The 20,002-nt window shown below is 38.5% G+C and overlaps 1 protein-coding gene across 8 annotated transcripts in view; it reads right to left on the bottom strand.

The window, feature by feature from the left end:
- REPS2 (RALBP1 associated Eps domain containing 2) overlaps window positions 1-20,002 on the bottom strand; it is a 202,868-nt gene that overhangs the window by 89,937 nt on the left and 92,929 nt on the right. For all 8 annotated transcript variants that reach the window (XM_045856066.1, XM_045856067.1, XM_045856065.1 and 5 more), the window contains 5 exons: window positions 17,273-17,336; window positions 15,025-15,167; window positions 11,113-11,207; window positions 5,646-5,715; window positions 3,966-4,019 (listed from right to left, as the gene is read on the bottom strand). In XM_045856066.1, coding sequence (XP_045712022.1) covers window positions 3,966-4,019; window positions 5,646-5,715; window positions 11,113-11,207; window positions 15,025-15,167; window positions 17,273-17,336 — 426 coding nt within the window. The remainder of the gene's footprint in view (window positions 1-3,965; window positions 4,020-5,645; window positions 5,716-11,112; window positions 11,208-15,024; window positions 15,168-17,272; window positions 17,337-20,002) is intronic.

The raw sequence follows: 20,002 nt of genomic DNA on the forward strand, positions 1-20,002 counted from the left end.
TCCAGTCTAAAAAGACAACCTTCTTAAGGGGTTATCTAGTTACATAATGATGGGTTCAGACTTCAGGATTTGTTGATCTATCATAATAGCCTAGTAATAGATTCAGAACCAAACTCCTCTGAAGACTAGAAAGAAACCTTTTAGGCTATATATGTTAAGGTTTTCTTAAAATACACTACCAGAGCAGTATGACCAGAAGAAATCAAAGCTCCCATGAGTAAGTTGCAATGAGCTATGCAGCTTTTCCTAAAAGAAAATATTCTTGTGGCCTATGTCTCTATGACCAAATTGTACAGAGAATACTATGGCATGAAATCATTAAAATATTTTCTTAACCACACAACATTTTCTTATCAAATTTCAATCATAAACTAACGCCTACTTTCCCATCCCAACTTCTTGGGAGTAATTAGAAACATTTACCAAAACATTAATCTTCTTTTGATGTTTTCAATCCTCTATGGAAGACAACTTTAAAAACCACTAGCTATGCTTAGATTTTGCAAACACTGCAATTTTTTCATCATAAAATGTCATAAAAAAAAACTCATACAAAAAGTGCTACTAACTAGGAACAAGAATATAGTTTATATATTGTTTGCACAAATGCTTCTGGGAAGAAAATGTCTCACTGCATCATCCCCTCCTCTTTCACAATGCTCCAAAGATAAAACCCTCCTTGGTATGAGGCAGCCTGGACTTACGAGGACCATTAAGATCTTTCAGTTAGATAAGCAGGGCAGGAAGGGGAACTGAAGTGCTAACAAGGCACAAAGCAAACAAGCAATATACATCCCCTTCCACAGAGTCAGCTGCAGACAAGATATATTTCTCCCAACCTACACATTTTAGCTTATTGTAGTAAGAACGCAGGAATCTTTCAACTCAAACCTCTGGAAAGGCTGGGCAGCCCAAGAAGTTGACCCCTGTCTTGCCCATTGTCATGGAAAACTAACTGCCCCCCCACCCACCCACCTCAGGCAGCAAAAGAAAGTGGCCCAAGGGGAGCCTCTCCTCCAGCCAAGCTGGCTGCCTTGCAGCTGGGTGGACAATGTGAGCAGACTCACCAAAAAGCTGGGGGCCACCCTCTGAGCAGGCTGAGCCAAAGCTGGCTCTTGTGGCTCTCTTCTCCCTCAGACCCCACTGCTTTCCATGAATACGTAGGTAGCAGTCTCAGCCATGTTAAAATACTGTTCAACAAACCAGACCGTGGTGACTGTTCATTCCTTTGTCAATTGCCATTATCTCTGTGGTTTTGCAGGGGTAGGAATGGGTGTGGAAGGCGGGGTAAACCCTGCCAGTGACAGATAGATGAAGTGAGGGGTGCAGATGAGTGGTAGAGACCAGGCCGGAAGTCATGAGGCCCAGGTGCTCCTCCTGGCTACTACACTTACCAACTGTTAGCTCTCTAAACCTCCATTTCCTCACCTACAGGATGAGGACAATGAAAATGCAGCCATGCCTCAGGTAGAGACAATACAGTGAAGGTACTTTAACAACTAAGTATATTTTAGAATTGCAAAATACTACTGTTATAGAGTGCTTCTAGTTTTTCAAGCTTAGAATTCTGGCTTCTAAATTTAGTTCCTGCTAGGACAGCAAAGGAGAGGCAGGTGGGAGAGGGTAATGGAAGGAAAGAACTGCTCTACCCCATAAAACCATGGGGTGACAAATGGCAATCAGGACAGCTGCTAGAATGACCAGTAGCAGTCTGAAGACTACAGTGTAAGGATGAAGAGGCCTAATCCACTAAACATGACTAAGACGTTAAGAAAAAGATCACCACTGTGCAGTGTGTTCTCTTGAATTAGTTGGAATGTAACATTAGCTAAGAAATCTACTAGGCTCCACTAATACATATACTTTCAGCGATTAAAAGGGTAAGGGCATTAAAAAGACGTAAAAAGGATACTCCCGTTCACTGATAATAAAGTCCCATTCCATCTGTAACCCGCCACATTGTCAGCTTCATCACCATTACTATTATTACTATCACCACCTACTGGGAAAGAGCAGGGTGGGGAGATGCCTCTCCTTCCACCTGCAAAAACATATCCCAGGCAGGTCTTGGTGAGTCTCCACAGGTTTCTGATCAGAAAAAGCCGGAGCTCACTATTCTGGTTAAGTCTTCCATCAGCTTCCGAGCCCCTAAAAGTCAGGCTCAGCATTTGGAGCACGTGACTATCTGCAAAAAAATGTGAGGGCTCGTTGTGTTGAAATCCAGGCAGATGCCAATGGGCAGATCATCACTTCCCATTTAGCTGGGAAAGGGAAGAAGAATGCCAGCTTCCTAGAATATTCCAGGCACGTCATCTTCCAGGAAACAGAAATGAGATATGAAAGCAAGCCTTAAGTTGAATTCTCCAAAAGGCAGCAACTCAACTGAGGTGAACTGTCCACATGGCACCGACAGCCATTCAGAATTAGAAACCACCACCTCGAAACTCCAGTGTCTCCCACTAGGAATCCAAGTCCCTTATATCCACTGCAAAACAGGGCAGCAGTGGGAAAATGACTCAGAACCACACGTGCTCCTAGGCAGAATGTGAAACAAATGTAGATGTGCTTTACACACTGTGCCACGCCCTGAGAGGCTTTATCTGGTGACACCACACCCTATTTAATGACGGAATGTTAACAACATCTGAAGCTCGCTCCAGAGAACACATGAGGCTCATGGAAAAAAAACGACAATAAAAAAAAAAACAACAGAAAGTTTTTTCCTCGAAGGCTGCTAGAGAAGCAGCAATTTACCTTACTACATTTAAATAGCTTTTGCTAATAGCGTAACATAAGGTTAAAAAAAAAAACCTGCCTCCGGCATTTCTCCTACACAGAGCATTTCCCCCATGATGAAGGAATTCCAATCAGTTCCAAAGCCAAAAAACTAGGTTTGAGAATTCCTACCACTTTTGGAATCACGGTTAATCTTAATTTTCTGTTTCTTAACATGGCCTTCTATAGGTAGCTGTCACCAAAATAGGCTACTCATCACCATCGCCTGGGGCTGCCTAAAAAATACATATTCTTAGGCCTCGTATCTAAAATCCATTATAGATTCTGATTCATATACTCTTCCCTGCTCTCTCCCCCCACCAGTCCTCTCCCTCCCTCCTCTCTCCCTCTATTCTTCTCTTTTAAACCTTGAATGAACTTTGTGTTTGGGAAATATTGTACTATTACATAAGCCTCAATGTTATATTGACCCCTTTGTTCCAACTTTAAACAAATAATCCTGGGATGATAGCTAACCAAAACAAACATGATTTACTTATTAAATATTAAGAGAGATAAAAAAAGAAACACCAATTTCTTTCATGTCCTCATAATCAGAGCTCCAAATATTAACATTTTCCCTAGCCAGTTTGTTTTTTAACTAAGTTCATCTTGGTTCAATGGTGGGTCCATTGAGACAGCTGAGGACACAGGTCCAGCTATCTCTGTTCAGTTACACTTCCAATTCTCCAAGAACAGGGCAAACACAACTTTTATTTTTCTCCTTGGAATCCACTCCATGTATAAGAACATTTACTTGCTTTCCTGGAGGTGAAATATTAATGAAAATATTGAGATTTTCATTTTGGAAGTGGAAACATTTCAACAGTGGGCCTCCAATTGATGTACCCCATCAATTCCTTCTTCTACACAGAAATCACAATGGCTTGTTGAAATCTTCTCAACTCCAAGCTTTCTCAACTTTATACTTAGTAACAATGAGACTAAATTCAGTGATCCTTTCAATGAAACCTAAATTCAGAACTTTAAGAAGAAATCATCCCCTTCCTGTACCTGAAAAGGAGGGGTTATAAAAAAGCAAAAAGGTTTCCTTGTAATAAAACACAAGACAAATTTGAGAGACAAACATACATACTATCACAAATATACCAATCTTCTACTCACTAAAACTACTGCTTTTTTTTTATTAGAAATAATTACATAAATACGTTAAAATGGTTTTCTCCTACCTGGATTCTCAGACATGTCCTTTGGTAAGGCTTCATCCATAGTACTTTTCAAAGCTAGTGATGTTTTGTTTTAAAAGAACAGAGAGAGAAAGGAGACGAAAAGAAAAAAAACCTATAACATTTTATTTCTCTGGCACATTAAAACAAAGAATCTCTACTAATCACTTATGAAAACATTGTTACAAATTTCTATAATTGCTATACAACTTACTAAAACAATAAAGTACTCTTAAAGTATGAAGCCCTGGCTGATGTGGCTCAGTGGATTGAGCGCCAGCCTGTGAACCAGTCACCGGTTCGATTCCCAGTCAGGGCACAAGCCTGGGTTGCAGCCCAGGTCCCCAGTGGGGGACGTGCAAGAGGCAACCACGCATGGATGTTTCTCTCTCTCTCTCTCTTTCTCTCTCCCTTCCCCTCTCTCTAAAAATAAGTAAATAAGATCTTTTAAAAAAAAAAAGAACTCAAAGTATGGGAGGTTCTCCCAAGAGAACAAATCAATATGTTTAACTTTCTAGGGAGAGTGCCTCTAGTAGCTAGGAGTATTATCAGAAAGTATCAGGAATTCATTCCTGATATCCAGATCAATAACCTCAGAACCTCTCTTAGAGTGAAACCCAGGCTTCAGTATTTTTAAAGCTCACTTGGTTATTCCAATGTGCAGCCGAAGCTAAGACCCATTAATTAATAAAGAATGATCAGAGTACATGCTACTGTAGACAATGTCCAGTTCTACCTCTCCCAAGTAAATATTTAAATAGATAGCATACAATTATTGTTTACTAAGGGAAAACTTGTTTTTCATGTTTAACTCCCATACAAAGCTGTGTCAATGGCAGGTCTTTACAATAAAACTTGAAATAGTTTCACTGATTTTTAGTCTCTTCAGATAGGTCTCTCATGCATGGGCAGTAAATCAATATCAGAAAATAGAAGGAATTCTGGCTTGAGATTTAGAAAATATTGGTTCATATCCCCTCCCTTTTTCTTACTAAGCAATTAATTCATACTGCCTGAACTTCAGCTTACCCACCTCTACATTTTAAGGGATAAACATGTCAGTCTCCATTCAGTTTTGTGAGGACTGGATGAGACAGTGTGCAAGGAAGGACACGGTAGATTATCAAGCATTATATAGAAGTTTGGGGTCGGGGGCGGGGGGGTTCCTCCTGCTCTTCTAGGCATTCCCAGGCAACCTTATCTCTGTGCTTGGTGATAGCTGTAACATGGAACACTGTGTTGTACTGCTTCTCACCTGTGCCATAAGATAGGCAAATTGTTGCTGGGCTTCACATCACAGCCCTACACCCATAGTCACAGAGAATAAAGCTCAGGAACAAAAACTCTCTCCAGAAAATAATTTCCTTGTAGACCAAACCCGTGTACAAATTTGTATTTACACTGATGCTCTGGGATTACATCTGCCAAAATATGCTAAGCCTGAGGGCCAACAGTGAGTAAGGGGCCAATGAGCTGGGGTGGGAGGGCTTTGGGCACTCAAGCTCTTATTACCACTTTATGAACTAGTTTGGGGACAATAATTTGAACTACATAATCCACCCAAATGTGTTCACATACTGATAACTGTCCTTATAGGCTCTACAAGCCAACTATTCTAAGAGAAATGGATTAAGAAAAACAATCAGAATATCCCTAAAGGAAGAAAACTCATTCTTTCCTTACCTTGTTTGTCATTACCAGTCATATCTTGGGTAGGAACAGGAAAGTCAGTCATGTCGTTAATAGATAACTTCTTGAAAAAGGAAAGAAAATTAATTATACAGATTGAATAGAAATTAAGTGATCTGCACATATGATGAGAATGTTTTAAAAGCTATACATCTTGTCAATATCTCTGCTTTCAGTAAGCCCTGACATTTAATACTATTTTATTTTATTTCAGGTGCCTAGTGGGAGATAAGTTAAATTGTATTGAAATATTTATATGCATAGAGGGAAAAAAAATAACAATTCAGATTAAGGCCGGCATATGTATAGATCACATATTAAATCTGAATCCAGTATGGGATGCAGCCAGAGAAACCCATCTTTCAGCATTTCCCCATTCAGTCAAGAACAAACCTGAATTCTATGTACTTTTTCACAATCAGAGAGAGATTCTGACAAGTGGCCCAATAAGGTAGGTATTTGCCAGAATCTGTTAACCAGAGGGTGTTTTACCTTGATTCAAATAGCCTCCTTATTCTGGAATAAGGTAATTTTACTGATGAACAGGACAAAATTTCCTCCTAACTCACTTATGGGAAAAGTCTTCACTTATACTAATAAGATGAATACCCAAATTAATCAAGCATTGATTAATTTAAAATACTGTTTAAAATCTATTACTCTAAATTTATTACTTTGTTTTAGAGACTGTGGGTTTTAAAAAAGATTTTATTTATTTATTTTTAAATAAATAAATAGAGAGGAAGGGAGGGAGAAAGAGGGGGAGGGAAACATCAATGTATGGTTGCCTCTCGTGCGCCCCTACTGGGGACCTGGCCTGCAACCCAGGCATGTGCCCTGACTGGAAATTGAGCCAGCCACCCTTTGGTTTGCAGGCCGGTACTCAAGCTACTGAGCCACACCAGCCAGGGCTATAAATTTATTTCTTAGAAAGTCTCAATTACAAGTGCTCTAAGACTTCTGATAGATTTAAGAATAATAGTAGTGCTTGGTGGTAATATGATCTATGATTTAATCCTCAGGCAGGACATTCTTGGCATTACAATGAAGCACCCAGATGTAATTTCCTATTCAAAGTCTACTAGCTCCAATGGAACAAAAAATGTATCTTAACAGTCCCTTTCACTTTCTTCTTCCACCTAGATTATAAACCAGATCCTTAGTAGAAGAAAATGACTTAGGAGTAGAAAATGCAGATAAAAAGAAAACCAAAAAAGAGTTGAAATTTTTTAAATCTACATAAATGGAAAGATCCCATGCTCATGAGTCAGAAGACTTAATATTATGAAGACGGCAATACTCTCCAAATTCATCTACAGATTGAATGCAATCCTTCTCACTTTTCTGCAGAATTTGGCCAGATGGTCCTAAATTTCATATGGAAATGCAAGAAATCCAGAACAGTGAAAATATTCTTGAATAAGAAAAACAAAGTTGAAAGACTCAACTTCTCAATTTCAAAACTTACCACAAAGTTACAGTAATCAAGACTGTGATGGCTGGGTCAGGGGGAGTGAGGGGGATTGGGGAGAATGGAGACAACTGTACTTGAACAACAATAAAAAAGTGAAAAAAAAAAAGAAAAAAAACTGTATGACTAGCATAACAACATGTAGATGGGATAGAATTGAAAATACATAAATAAACCCTTACATTTATGACCAAGGGATCTTCAACAAAGGTACAAAACAATTCAATGGGGGAAAAAATTTTTTTCAATAAATGATACTGGAACTAACTAAATACTCATACACAAAGAATGAAGTTAGACCTCTTCCTCACAGCATACACAAAAATTAACTCAAAATGGATCACAAACCTAAAGGTAAGACCTAAAACTATAAAACTCTTAAAAGAAAACAAAGGAGTAAATCTTCATGATCTTATATTAGACAATGGTTTCTTAGATATGACACCAAAAGCACATACAACAAAAAGAAAAATACAGACAAAATGAATTTCATCAAAATAAACATTTGTGTTGCAAAGGATGCTATCAAGAAAGGAAAAAGAGAAACCAAAGAAAGAGCAAATACTTGCAAATTATATACCTAGTAAGGAACTCATATCCAGAATATAGAAAGCACACTTATGACTCAATAACAAACAACCCAATTCATAAACAGGATTTGAACAGACATTTCACCAAAAAAGTATACAGATGGCTAATACTGTATTTTGCCATGTATAATGCGCACTGTTTTGCCCAAATTTTTGAGGGAAAAATAAGAATGCATATTATACATGGGTAGTACTAGTTTTGTAGCTCTATAAATGTTTTCAATTCTTTTATTTATGTTTATGTGTTAAAATAAAAGTGTAACTCTAGAAAGCAATAACGATATCCATATGCAAAGTAATACTATTTTTTATACCGGTACATAAAACTTCTTGCACTGTAATATGTTCAAAAATAAATGCTAAAATTCCTTTATTATACAAAAAACAAGTTTCTAAATATAAGTAAATAAGTAAATAAGTAATTGAATTTAAAAATAAAAAAATTTTTTTCCTGAAAGTTTGGACCAAAAATATGGGTGTGCATTATACACAGCAAAATACAGTTAAGTACACAAAAAGATGCTCAACATCATTAGTCATTAGAAAATGAAAACCAAAATCATGAAGTGCCACTTCACTCCCACTAGGATAACTAAAATAAAAAAAAGACAATAACAAGTGTTACCAAGGACACGGGGTAAGTGGAACCTTCATACATTGCTGGTAGAGGAATATAACATGGTACAGCTGCTCTGCACAGCAGTTTGCTAGTTCCTCAAAAAGTTTAACACAAGTTATAATATGATCCAACGATTCCACAATTAGGTATGTACTCAAGAGAAATGAAAATATGTTCACTCAAAAACTTGTACATGAATGTTCATAACAGTAATTTTTTCCAATAGCCCCAAAGTAGAAGCAACACAAATGTCCATCATCTGAAGAATGGAGAGACAAAATTGGGCATATCCATAGAATGGAATACTATTCAGCAACAAAGAGGCATAAGGTACCGATTCAACATGAATGAACTTTTAATACATTATACTAAGTGAAAGAAGCTAGTCACAGAAGACCACGTATTATATGATTCTGTTTATATGAAATGTCCAGAATACACAAATTTGAGACAGAAAAAAGATTAGTGATTACCAGAGGATAATGAATGACTGATTGTTAATGACTACAGGCTTCTTTTGGAGGTGATGAAAATGCTCTAAAATTAAGACTACAGTGATGGTTGCACAGCTGTTACTATAGTAAAAAAAAACAATGAATTGTATAGTTTAAATGTGTAGTTTAAATTGTATAGTTAAATTATGGTATGTGAATTATATCTTAGTAAAGCTGTTTACAAAACAAAGAAATCTAGTAATATAAGAAACCCTGCTTAAGAGGAGTACACCTGAAATTCTAATCTTTAATTCTTGACAGGACATGGTTACAGCTCTGCTGTCTTTAGAAAAAGATGTACTGCTGAGCAAACTTCTCATGACCTGGATCAGCTACAGCTTCTTTCATAACACAAACACCCATATGGTGTTATCCCTCACAGGGTTGGGTCCAACATCTATTTAAACTCCATGCATGCATTCATGAAAGATTAAACAGTTGCAGAAAGAACAATGAATTACTTTAGAAGAATGTGAAATATTTGATCATGCCTATTGAAATGGCTATGACCTATACTGCTCAAATGAACAAACCATTAATTAACCATATTAGTTTACCCCTGAATTTTATTTATTACATCACTATCTAAGATGAAGGACCTCACCCCTGAAAATAAGTTTTCTTGGGTAAGAGGTTTTTGTTGTTCTTTTGCTTTCCTGTTTGTGTAACAGTGAAAAATTGTTAATGGTGGGAAATTGTAACCCACTCCACCATTCCTTTGATATTGTTTCTGCAACTGAGGATTCTAAGTAGCTTTTAACTTGCCCTCTCAAAGGAGCCAGTTTAAAGATATGAATATATATAAAACTTAGCTGCACATAATGTCCATCTCTGTGTAAGTCAGTAGTTAATGTCTCCAAAAACTAGCATTATCTGTCTCTGATGGAAGGGCAAAGGCCATGTGATACCATAGCAAGCTGGAACAAAACATTTATCTAGAGGATAAAAATGTATGACACTTTTAATAAGTCACCTAACCCTCATAATTTTACACAAGCAGGGGGACTCGGCAAACAAAACAACAACAACAAAATAAAGAAAAACCAGGGCAATTGCATCAGAGAGCTGCAGAGGTTATATGTCCTAGCCTGGCAGACAAACCTCTGCCAGACACTGCCAGCAACCCCCGAGTAGACTGAGGTCCATCAAAAGTGGCTATTGTTACATGTTTCTCCATCATATGCAATGCACAGAAAAAGAAATGTAAAAGGGCAAAACTCTTCAAGAGCACATCTATCACTTTTCCTGAAATCACTTTTCATTACATCTTCTTCCCACGAGTAGAAATCTGTTGAGAACAATAGCATGGAGGCTACGAGTCAAAGAAAGAGGAGCAGAGAGGCCAAGAAAGCTGTTAACAGAGAGAGCACTGTAGAAGCAGGCTTGATTTGCTCATAGAGGAGCAGCGGATGTCACCTAAAACACAGACTATAGGCATGGGAGCCCCACTGGAAAGAGTAATCACACACAGTGACAAGAAATTAAAGACATGTTCTTGTATACTGCCTTTGAGTTCCACCATCTTGCAATGGTTTTAACTAGGGTCAGAGAGGTATAATAGGACTCTGTGAATAAACCTCCATTTATTAAACATTTCCAGATTTTTTAGGACAGGAACAGCAGATATCATAAGCTGAAATCACTGCAATCATGATGATGACTGATGATAGTGCTGACATTCACAATAACCATAACAACTCCTATTTATTGATGTATACTGAAGGACCACTAAGCATGTGGCCAAGCCCCTACATCAGTGGCCCACCATGGTGGGAAGTCTCTGGGTTTCTCTTGAGGATCATCCAAATCAGTCTTCATCTGGTCCAAAAGCTAAAAACCCTCAGGGAGAAGGCAGCTTTAAATGTGGTTTGTGGCTCAAAGTTATAGTTCTCAAACCTCATCTCAAAACTGTTCTGGCTCATTATATTTTCTTAATACTCAGCTACTAAAAATATAACTTCACAATGTTTACTTCAAAATTAAAGCTGGGTTAAAGTAAATTACTTGGCTAGCATTTTTCTGGCCTAGTTTGGCTGCACCTCAATTTCACCTCTAGAAAATCAAGACTGTTATGCTTATTTTACCAAATCTAGTTTTAGGGAGAAAAGAAAAAACATAATTATAGATACATCTGGTATCTACATTTGAAAGGATGATCCCCGAAGTAATTACTAACTATGAAGAGAAAGTGTTCTAAAAGCAGATTTTCCAGAGTTTGTAAAACACATAGGCTAATGGATCTAATTCTAACACACCCTTCACTCATTAACATATGGAAATCTTTTACCTCCATCCAATTCAAGTCATGGGGTTGTTGGTCTGCTGGCATGGAATCAGAATAAGAATCAAATAAGGTACACTCCCACTTGGTCTTTGGAAAGGCTAAGAAGAAACAAAAAGAATGCATATTATCATAGCAGGCATTGTTTCCTATATAACAACAAAATCAGCTAGCTCCAATATACTAGTTATGGCACTCATCGTGCTGATGTAGTATTTTAAGTTCTCTATATGTACAACCTGGAACTCCTATCACCCCTTCATCATTTAAACGAGATGAAACTGAGGAACCAGGGAGCTAAGCAACTTACTCAAGGTCATATAGTTGGTAAATGGCTGACTAGGGGCTTGAATTGCCAGCAATCCTGCTAGAAGGTCCATGCTTTTGGCATTCGGTGTTGTAACGTAGTCATTTTCCACATTAACCATCACTATCACTATACTTAAGTTTTAACTATGCTACTAGCATAATGTTTTAGTAGTAACTATGGTGATACCAGAAACATTAAGGAAATACTACATTTTAGCTATTTTTGTTGGAAATAGATGAGATCTTAAAAAACTATAAAATACTCCTTTCTTTTGGTTAGAAAGAATAACAAAAGAGCACAGGTTCTTACTGATTTAGAAGAGAAGAAATAAGTATCATGTTATAAATTTCTAATAGAGGGGCTGTTAGTTGGGAGACTGACTGGATTAGCATGAGGAAAACTGATACTACTAAGTAAGCTGATAATTAACACTCAGTGCTATTTCCTAGAAGTGGATTGTTTCATCACTTTGTCACAAAGTAATTAAGAAAGAAATGTCATTTCAACGACTAGAAAATTTGTCAATATTCCAAAGAGGAAAAGCAGATTGGGGTAGACAATACAGAAGTTACAAATCAAATTTGTCAAGACCAGCTATTAAGAAATCAAAATTTTAATGCTATGTTGATATTATGATTTATAATAAGAAATATGTATTTGATCTTCATCCCCATTTCTGGCACAGAGCTCCCACACTCCTAGGAATTTCCTAAGTAATGAGAGCAACAATGGTGTCTCTTGTTATGTTAATGAAGTGACTTTTCAAACCCACCAAAGGGTGTTGGCCAAGTTGCCATGTAGTTAGAGGACTGGAACTTTCAGCTCCAGCCCCTTATTTCCCAGGAGGGAGAGAGGTGAGGTTGAATGGCCAATGATTTTGTCAATCATGATTATTTAATGAAGTCTTCATAAAAACCCAAAAGGATAGCTAGTAGGTCTGGGGGTTTTTTGTTTGTTTGTTTGTTTGTTTGTTTTTTCCAGAAAGCTTCCTAATTAGGGAACCAGACCACTTCCATGTGCTGCCATGCTGGGCCCCAAGTTTCAAGAAGACAAAAGTTCCTTTGTTCAGCACCTCGCCCTTTGCATCTCTTTATCAGCCTGTTTATTCATATCCTTAACATCCCTTGTAATAAACTGGTATTCTAGTGAGTAAGCAGGTATTCCTGAACGTTATGGGCCATTTTAGAAAATTAATCAAACTCAAGAAGGCGATCCTGGAAGCCTGATTTATAGCCAGTCTGTCAGAAGCACAGGTAACAGCCTGGAGTCACGACTAGCATCTCCTGTGGGGCAGAGCCCTTTACCTGTGGACCCTGATTTCATCTCCAGGTAGATAGTGTCAGAATTGAGTAGAGTTCTGACACATAAGAATTGTTTGCTGGTGTGGGGAAGCATCCACACGTACACATCGGAATTGGGTCCAGGAAATCTCACCACGCTTAAAAAAAGTTTTTTTGCGTCAAGTGTTTAAAATGAATTAGCACTGATGTTAATCCTTTCTCACCCTCCCATCTTCACCAGGGTTTGAAATACCAACTTCCCTCCACAGTAAAGTACTGGCCAGTAAGCAATAGCTACTGTAAACAGTTAAGTACAAGTAGTTTACATTGCTCATCTGGTTACTCTGGTCTGAACTTCACTGATGTCAGATCAGGCAACCACGGGCCCTGGTGATTTTTTCTGACTATAGCAGATGGTCTCACTCTTCTTAGTAAAACCAGCAAAACATTTTTCCAAGTACTATTTCTCAATCCAATCCCAAGAGCAGTTTTAACTGAGATAAAACTTCTCTTTCCAGTTTATCAGTGATCTCACTAGAATTGCATGACTAATGCCCTATCATGAGGGGGTCTTTCTAGGTAAAAAGCTAATACTTTCAAAAACTACAAATGCCATAAATTAACTGCTAAATCTCCCTCCAGCGTGTCCTCATCTCTGCATCTCCACTGTCACCTCCCCAGTGCCAGCCTCCCCACAACTCCTGACTGGACTACTGCCATAACCTGGTCTTCTGGTTTCCACCCTTGCTCCTCAAAAATTGCTCTGTGGTGAGCAACCAGCAGGATCCTTTCAAACAACAAATCCGATTGTGTAAGTTCCTGCTTGAAACACGTCAACATCTTTGCCCATGATTTAACCTCATCCCCATCCCCTCCAGCCCTGGCTCTTTGTGCTCCAGCCACTACGGCCTGAACTTTACATACCTCCGATGCCCCAAGCCCCCTCTCGGGGCTTCTGCAACATACGTGCTGTTCCCTCTGCCAGAGCCCATTCTTCCTCCTCCTTCACCTACATAGCCCTTAGCTCATTCTTCCTGTCTCAGCTCAAATATGTACGGAACTCTTCCCTAAGGTCATATACCCTCTTAATGCAGCCTTACATGAGTCACTGGCCACTTAGCAACTGGTATATTTATGAGGATGGGACAAGGAAAGATAATCTAAGGCCTTTTCCAGGTCTAACTACAAAACTCACACTCTTGATGACTAATCACATTTACTTTTGACACTGTTCCGTCTTGCCGATAATCACCTATGACTAAGCTCTCATGTTTTTAAGAGACCTTGCCTGCCTAAAAAGTGAGAAAGGTTGTTGAAAGCATCAGATGTTTCTGCACCCTGTCAATGAAAACTATACTTCTCTCAGTAATAGAAATCAGATCACTGCCCTCTGCCTCTGAAAAGGGCAAGAGAAACTGTTAATGTGTCCAGTCTTCTGAAGGAATTGATATATTTCGCATACACCATGACTTTTTCCTATCCAAAGGGTTTGTGGGGTTAACTGTCTTATTAGTAAGAAAGACAAAGAGAGTTGACTTCTATTTCAATCTTCTGGTGTGCTAGAATGTTCTATATCTTTATCTGATTGTAGTTATATGGGTGCACACATATGTAAAAATTCATCAAGTGTATATTTAAAAGTACAGCTCTTTGCAGATTTCACTGCATATAGTTTTTTTTTAACTTTTTCATTATGTATAACAGTTCTATTTCATTTCATTGCCCAAGGCCACTTGGGGACACTGGGATATGCCTAAAGATGCCAAGTCAGCGCTTGGCTATATAGGAAGAGAGTCCTCTTCATTCTATATCAGCTGGGAAATTTAGTAGTTGCCTACACCACAGTTTTCATGAAAGGGTAAATGACTTTCGTTCAAATCCATCCAAAAAGTACTGGAATGAAAATAACAAACGGCTCACACCCTGATCATCCCTACTACCCACATTGTAAAGACATGAAAATCTAATATTGGTTGAAGGACAATAACTGTAGATACAAGGACTCCCTCAAGCAGGGGTCCCCAATCCCTGGGCCACAGACCGGTACCAGTCTGTGGCCTATTAGGAACTGGGCCATAAGCAAAGCTCACCTGAGCTCCTCCTCCTATCTCCCTCCACATCCACAGTCGGGGAGTGAAGCTCACCTGAACTCTGTCTCTTGTCATCCTACCTCCCCACCACCCCCTGTTTCCATGAAACCAGTCCATGGTGCCCAAAAGCTTGGGAACCGCTGCCCTAAAGTGTCTGGACATCATTAAAGAAACGAAAATTTCTTGTGAGGTCTGAATGGAAAATGTCTGAGGGTTAGAATCGATCATGAGGCCTTACCTGCTTGCAAGTAGTCTGGCTGCAGAGTTGGAGGGAGGGTGTCAGGCAGAGGATAGCCGTTCTTCCGGGCCACAATGAGATGAAATGCAGCACAGAACTCAGGCAGGGTCAGGGCTCCGTCGCAGTCAGCATCACTAAGTTCCCTAAACATAACAGACGTCATGAGTACCTAACACCGGGCTTAGAGGAAAATTTACTCAGCTTCAAACATACAAACACAATTTCCAGGTTCTCTGGTGGTGAGCCTGTTGAGTGCCAAAACCCTTATGAAATCGCAGGGGGCCACTCAGAGGAAGAACTAGTATGATTGACAGCACTGGTATCAGTAGCACTTTATTAATAAAACTTTAAATTCTTCAGGTTCTCTGGTAAGTCCGTTTTACAACTCGAAGTACACAAGACAGGCAGCCATGACACAAAAAGGAAAATGATGCCCAGGATTTCACAGCTGACAGCCTTTTGGTGAATGTGTGGTATGAAGAGCTCCTGACTTGGTGCTCAAAACAGTCCGAGGATGGGCTGGCCTCAGATCGTTCACAGTTGGCCCAGCCGCTGTACAGTTACTACAGCTCAGGAATGAATGCTTCATTTTTAAGCTTTAAGGAAAAACCTTGAACTTTTCAAGTCACAAAAATGTTGTATCAAAAAGTTGCTTGAGAATCCCCTCCTGGGAAAATATAAGTAAGCTAAATAAATACTGGTTGGATGTTTTCAGATAAAACTAGCAACTAAGGGAGGCTGGAACCAGATAAGACAGAAAGGAAGAAAGGGATCGTCTTGAAAAGGCTTATCTTCGCTTCAGTCATTGTTTTCCACTGAAAGCACAGACCTATTTACTCAGCACAAAAGAAACCTATTTGCCAAGGTAATTAAGACCCTCTAAACTCAACCAGTCTCTAAGGTATACAGAGACAAGCATACTTGTGTTAGGACAAGTAGAGAGATAAGACATATAAAGATGCACTAGGAAGGTGTTACTATTTGAAAGAAAGAGTATCGAAGGTAAGCCCCATTCACGTCCTCCTTCCTCTGGAATATTTAAAATGCACCAGCCCTGAAATAGCAGCAACTCAGGCTGAGGTTTACAGGGACTGCTGCCCATGCTGGATGCAGACAATAACCATTCAGCTTTCGTGTATATAAGACAGGAAGCCTCATGCCATTATGGTTAAGAATGGGAATACTGCCTAAACAGACTGTATTCTTTTCAAAATGGTAACTGCTTTTTCCCCTAGCTTTAAAATCAAATATATGGCTTCTTGTAAAAATTATGGTAGAATATATTGCTAATGAATAAATCTACCTCAGGATCCCAGGTACACTGGCATGCACAAGGATTATTGCAATAGTTTTCCAATAAAATGCAGAAAACATGATAAGCAATTTTAAGTGCTATCAGAATTTTTGGTAAATCTTCATGAAAAAAAGTTTCCATAAATATTCCAATGTTTTAATTATATATTTATAGCTGTGCAGCCTCCGGCCCAGTTGTGAGGAAGAACAGCCCCCATGCAGCCGGGAGTTTACAGAGGGCACCAAGCGTTTTCATAAATGCAAATGGAGCCATCTGGCCCTTCTTGGCACAGCCCATGGGGAGCCAGGGCTGTGGCCAGCTCTGCAGCAAGGTGCAGTACATGCCATAGCTGCAAGTCTAAATTAGGGCTCAGCTGATAAACACCAGCCAAATTTAGGAATCTCACACGCAGCTAGAATAGTTAGATTTCACTTAGTTCCAAGACATTTGTGGACCTTCTGTTCACCTGGCCTGATAAAACACTGTAAAGAATAGTTTTTCAGGGTCCTCTGGTTACTTGCATCACACCAAGTAGAAAAATCTGAAAATAAAATACACAAGATGGAAATTCTCATATAACTACACACATGATTGCTTAGACTGAAAAGGGATCTTGATGAGGAAATTACTTTTTAAATAATGGCTAATATGGCCCTGGCTGATGTGGCTCAGTGGATTGAGTGCCAGACTGCGAACCAAAAGGTCACCGGTTCAATTCCCAGTCAGGGCACATGCCTGGGTTACAGGCCAGGTCCCCAGTCAGGGGCACCTAAGAGGCAATCACACACTGATGTTTTCTCTCCCTCTCTTTCCCCTTCCCTTTCCCCCTCTCTAAAAATAAATAAAATGTTTTTAAAAATCATTCAAAAAATAAAACTTTCGAAATGCAACAGTAGGAACTAAAGAATGAATATGGATGACTATATCATACAATGTGGCATTAATTGTACTTACCATATATAGGAGAGTTCTGGAATGGAAAGCTTTGATTTGGTGAAGAAGTTCTTGGCCACTGAACCTGTCAACAGCCATTGTTTAAAGAAATCATTAATTAGTATCTAGAGAAGCTTTTATATTTAATGTCAATGAATCACCATTTTTTCTTTCAACAATCCCTACCACGTAACCACAAACACAACATTAAAGCAACTATGAATCATGTGGCTAAAAAACAAAGTGTGAACAGCTTTTAAAAACAATATGCAAATTAGAATAGGGCAAAAGAAGCAATGATGTAATACTTATTATGACATGCAAATTATGAGTTCCTGTTTCATTTTTACTGAAAATGTGCAAAATTTTACTAAAAATTCAAAAGACAAATTTCAAAATTATTGAAGTAAAAACCTGTCAAGTACTTTTAATGAAAAAGTAATACAGAATCATGGTAGAAAACAGAACAAAGAAGAAAATTAACACCATTAATCTCATCACACAGACATTAAGACAGGTCTCTTGAGAAAGAGTTTTAGTGAGGTAAAGCTCTTTGATGGCTCTTTAAGAAATTTATACAGGAACCTCTTGCTACTTTCTTTATTCAGTGTAAATTTATCAGTATCAATTTATATCAGGTAGTCATTCCATTTTACATGTTCCAGAGCTGCACTTAAGTCCTAACTGCACTTAAAATGTTGGGCCCAACCATTATTGAGATTGAAATTTTTAGGCTTTCGGCTCTCAAAATAGTTTCACAAGTCAAAAGCCTCAATTCTAACACAAAGAATAGTTGAAGTAAAGTCCCAAGCTCTATTTTAAGTCAAAAGTCATTCTATGGCAATTACGAGTCTTCTCATTGGCCTCAAAACAATGAATTAAAATGGACCCTAAAGCAGGCTTATTTTCCTCGGACAGATTCCTAAGGATCAAAAGCAAAGGGCCCTATATACCAATGAGCCTTTCCCTCAAAAGCATCTTGGAAATAGTGCTGACATATGACTGTTGGCCATCAATGCAATACCTTGTCAAATATTTGTCAGAAATGTCTTCAAAGCCCATTTACCAGCTATACAATGTTCCCTCATGTCATTCTTCTCTCCCACCCCCCCACCCCCGCTTGATATCCTTTCTTCAATTCACGTTACACCCAAACGCACAGCTAAAGACCTGGCCTAGCCTTCAGACAGTTGAGACTGTTACACCCTGGTGTCCCAGAGCGGGTAGGCGTAGCTTATAGGGAAGCCGAATGGTAACAAGTTCAGCTGTGCCCTGGCTACCCCCTGCCAAAAGGGGAAGCTAATAAGAAAGCACCAGTGCTCTGTCCTTTGGTGCTGATGAAAGTTCAAACCATGAGCTGAAACCCTCACTCAAGCTCTACCCACTGTAGAAACCACTGTAGAAACCCCAAGACAGATGCGTTTCCTTGTTTTCTCCAGCCATTTTCATACCTTGCTGGGGAGCCACATGAGGGGCACACAAGGGAGAAGGGAGACTTAAGAGCTCTCAGCAATCAAACATTAAAACATGGGTTCAGACTTGTTATTATAGGAAATCTCTCAGCCCAGTAAACTACAGTTACACAGAGCATTAATATATCAGGGATATAACGGTAGCACACCGAATATATATATATATATATATATATATATATATATATATATATATATATATCCTTTCCAAATAAAGACAAGAATTCAATATAAAAACAGGTGGAGCTATGAGAGTTCACAGAAATAGATGCAACTGACTCAATCATATTTTAAAAGGTTCAACCATGTTTATAAAAGATCTGTATGTTAAAACCACACAAAGATATCATTTATTACCTATCAAATGGGGAAAAATACAAAAGTTAACATGTTCTGATAATAAGAATAGGGAAATAAGCACCCCACACAATGTTGATGGGATGACAAAATGGTAGAATGCCAATAAAGGGGCGTTATGCAATATCTAGCAAAATCACATAATCCAAAGATACACTGACAAAAAATATAAAACAACATGATGAATGCTATTAACACCATAAATATTTGTAGCAAAAGACTAGGTATAACCCTAACAGGGGACAGGCTAAATGAATGACTGCACATTCATACAATTTAGTAGCACACAGCTATAAAAAGGACTGGGAAATATTTCAACATGAGACTATGCTGTAATCACCAGAATACGCTGTTAAGTAAAAAAAGCAAGGTAGAAAAAAGTATAAATGGTTTGCTACCATTTATCTAAGGAAAGATGGAAACAAAAATACACATATATGTATACATAGATATGCACATACATGTATTTGCTTGTATTTTTAAAAACAAACATAAAAATGTTGGTTACCTGTAGGGGCAAGGAAAGAACAAGGTAGGATACAGATAGAAGCCACACTTCTTTCAGACTGTTCTGTAGACTTGACTTTAGAACCATGTAAATATTTTATGTATTTTTAAATCCTCACCCAACCACTTTTTCATTGCTTTTACAGAGAGAGGAAGAAAGGGGGAGAGAGGGAAGGAAGAGAAAGAGAGAGAGATTGATCAGCTGCCTCCCATATATGCCCTGAGACCAGGGAATCAAACCCATAACCTAGGCATGTGCCCTGACTGGAAACCAAGCCCACAACCTTTTGTTGTACAGGACAACACTCCAACCAACTGAGCCACGCCAGCCAGGGCAGAACCATATCAATATTTTACATAAAATTAAAATTTAAAAACAGAATCTCTAAAAATTGAAATCAAAACAAATGAAATG

Source organism: Phyllostomus hastatus, unplaced genomic scaffold (genome assembly GCF_019186645.2).
Source record: "Phyllostomus hastatus isolate PE091 unplaced genomic scaffold, TTU_PhHast_1.1 phas_scaffold_12, whole genome shotgun sequence".
NCBI lineage: Eukaryota > Metazoa > Chordata > Mammalia > Chiroptera > Phyllostomidae > Phyllostomus > Phyllostomus hastatus.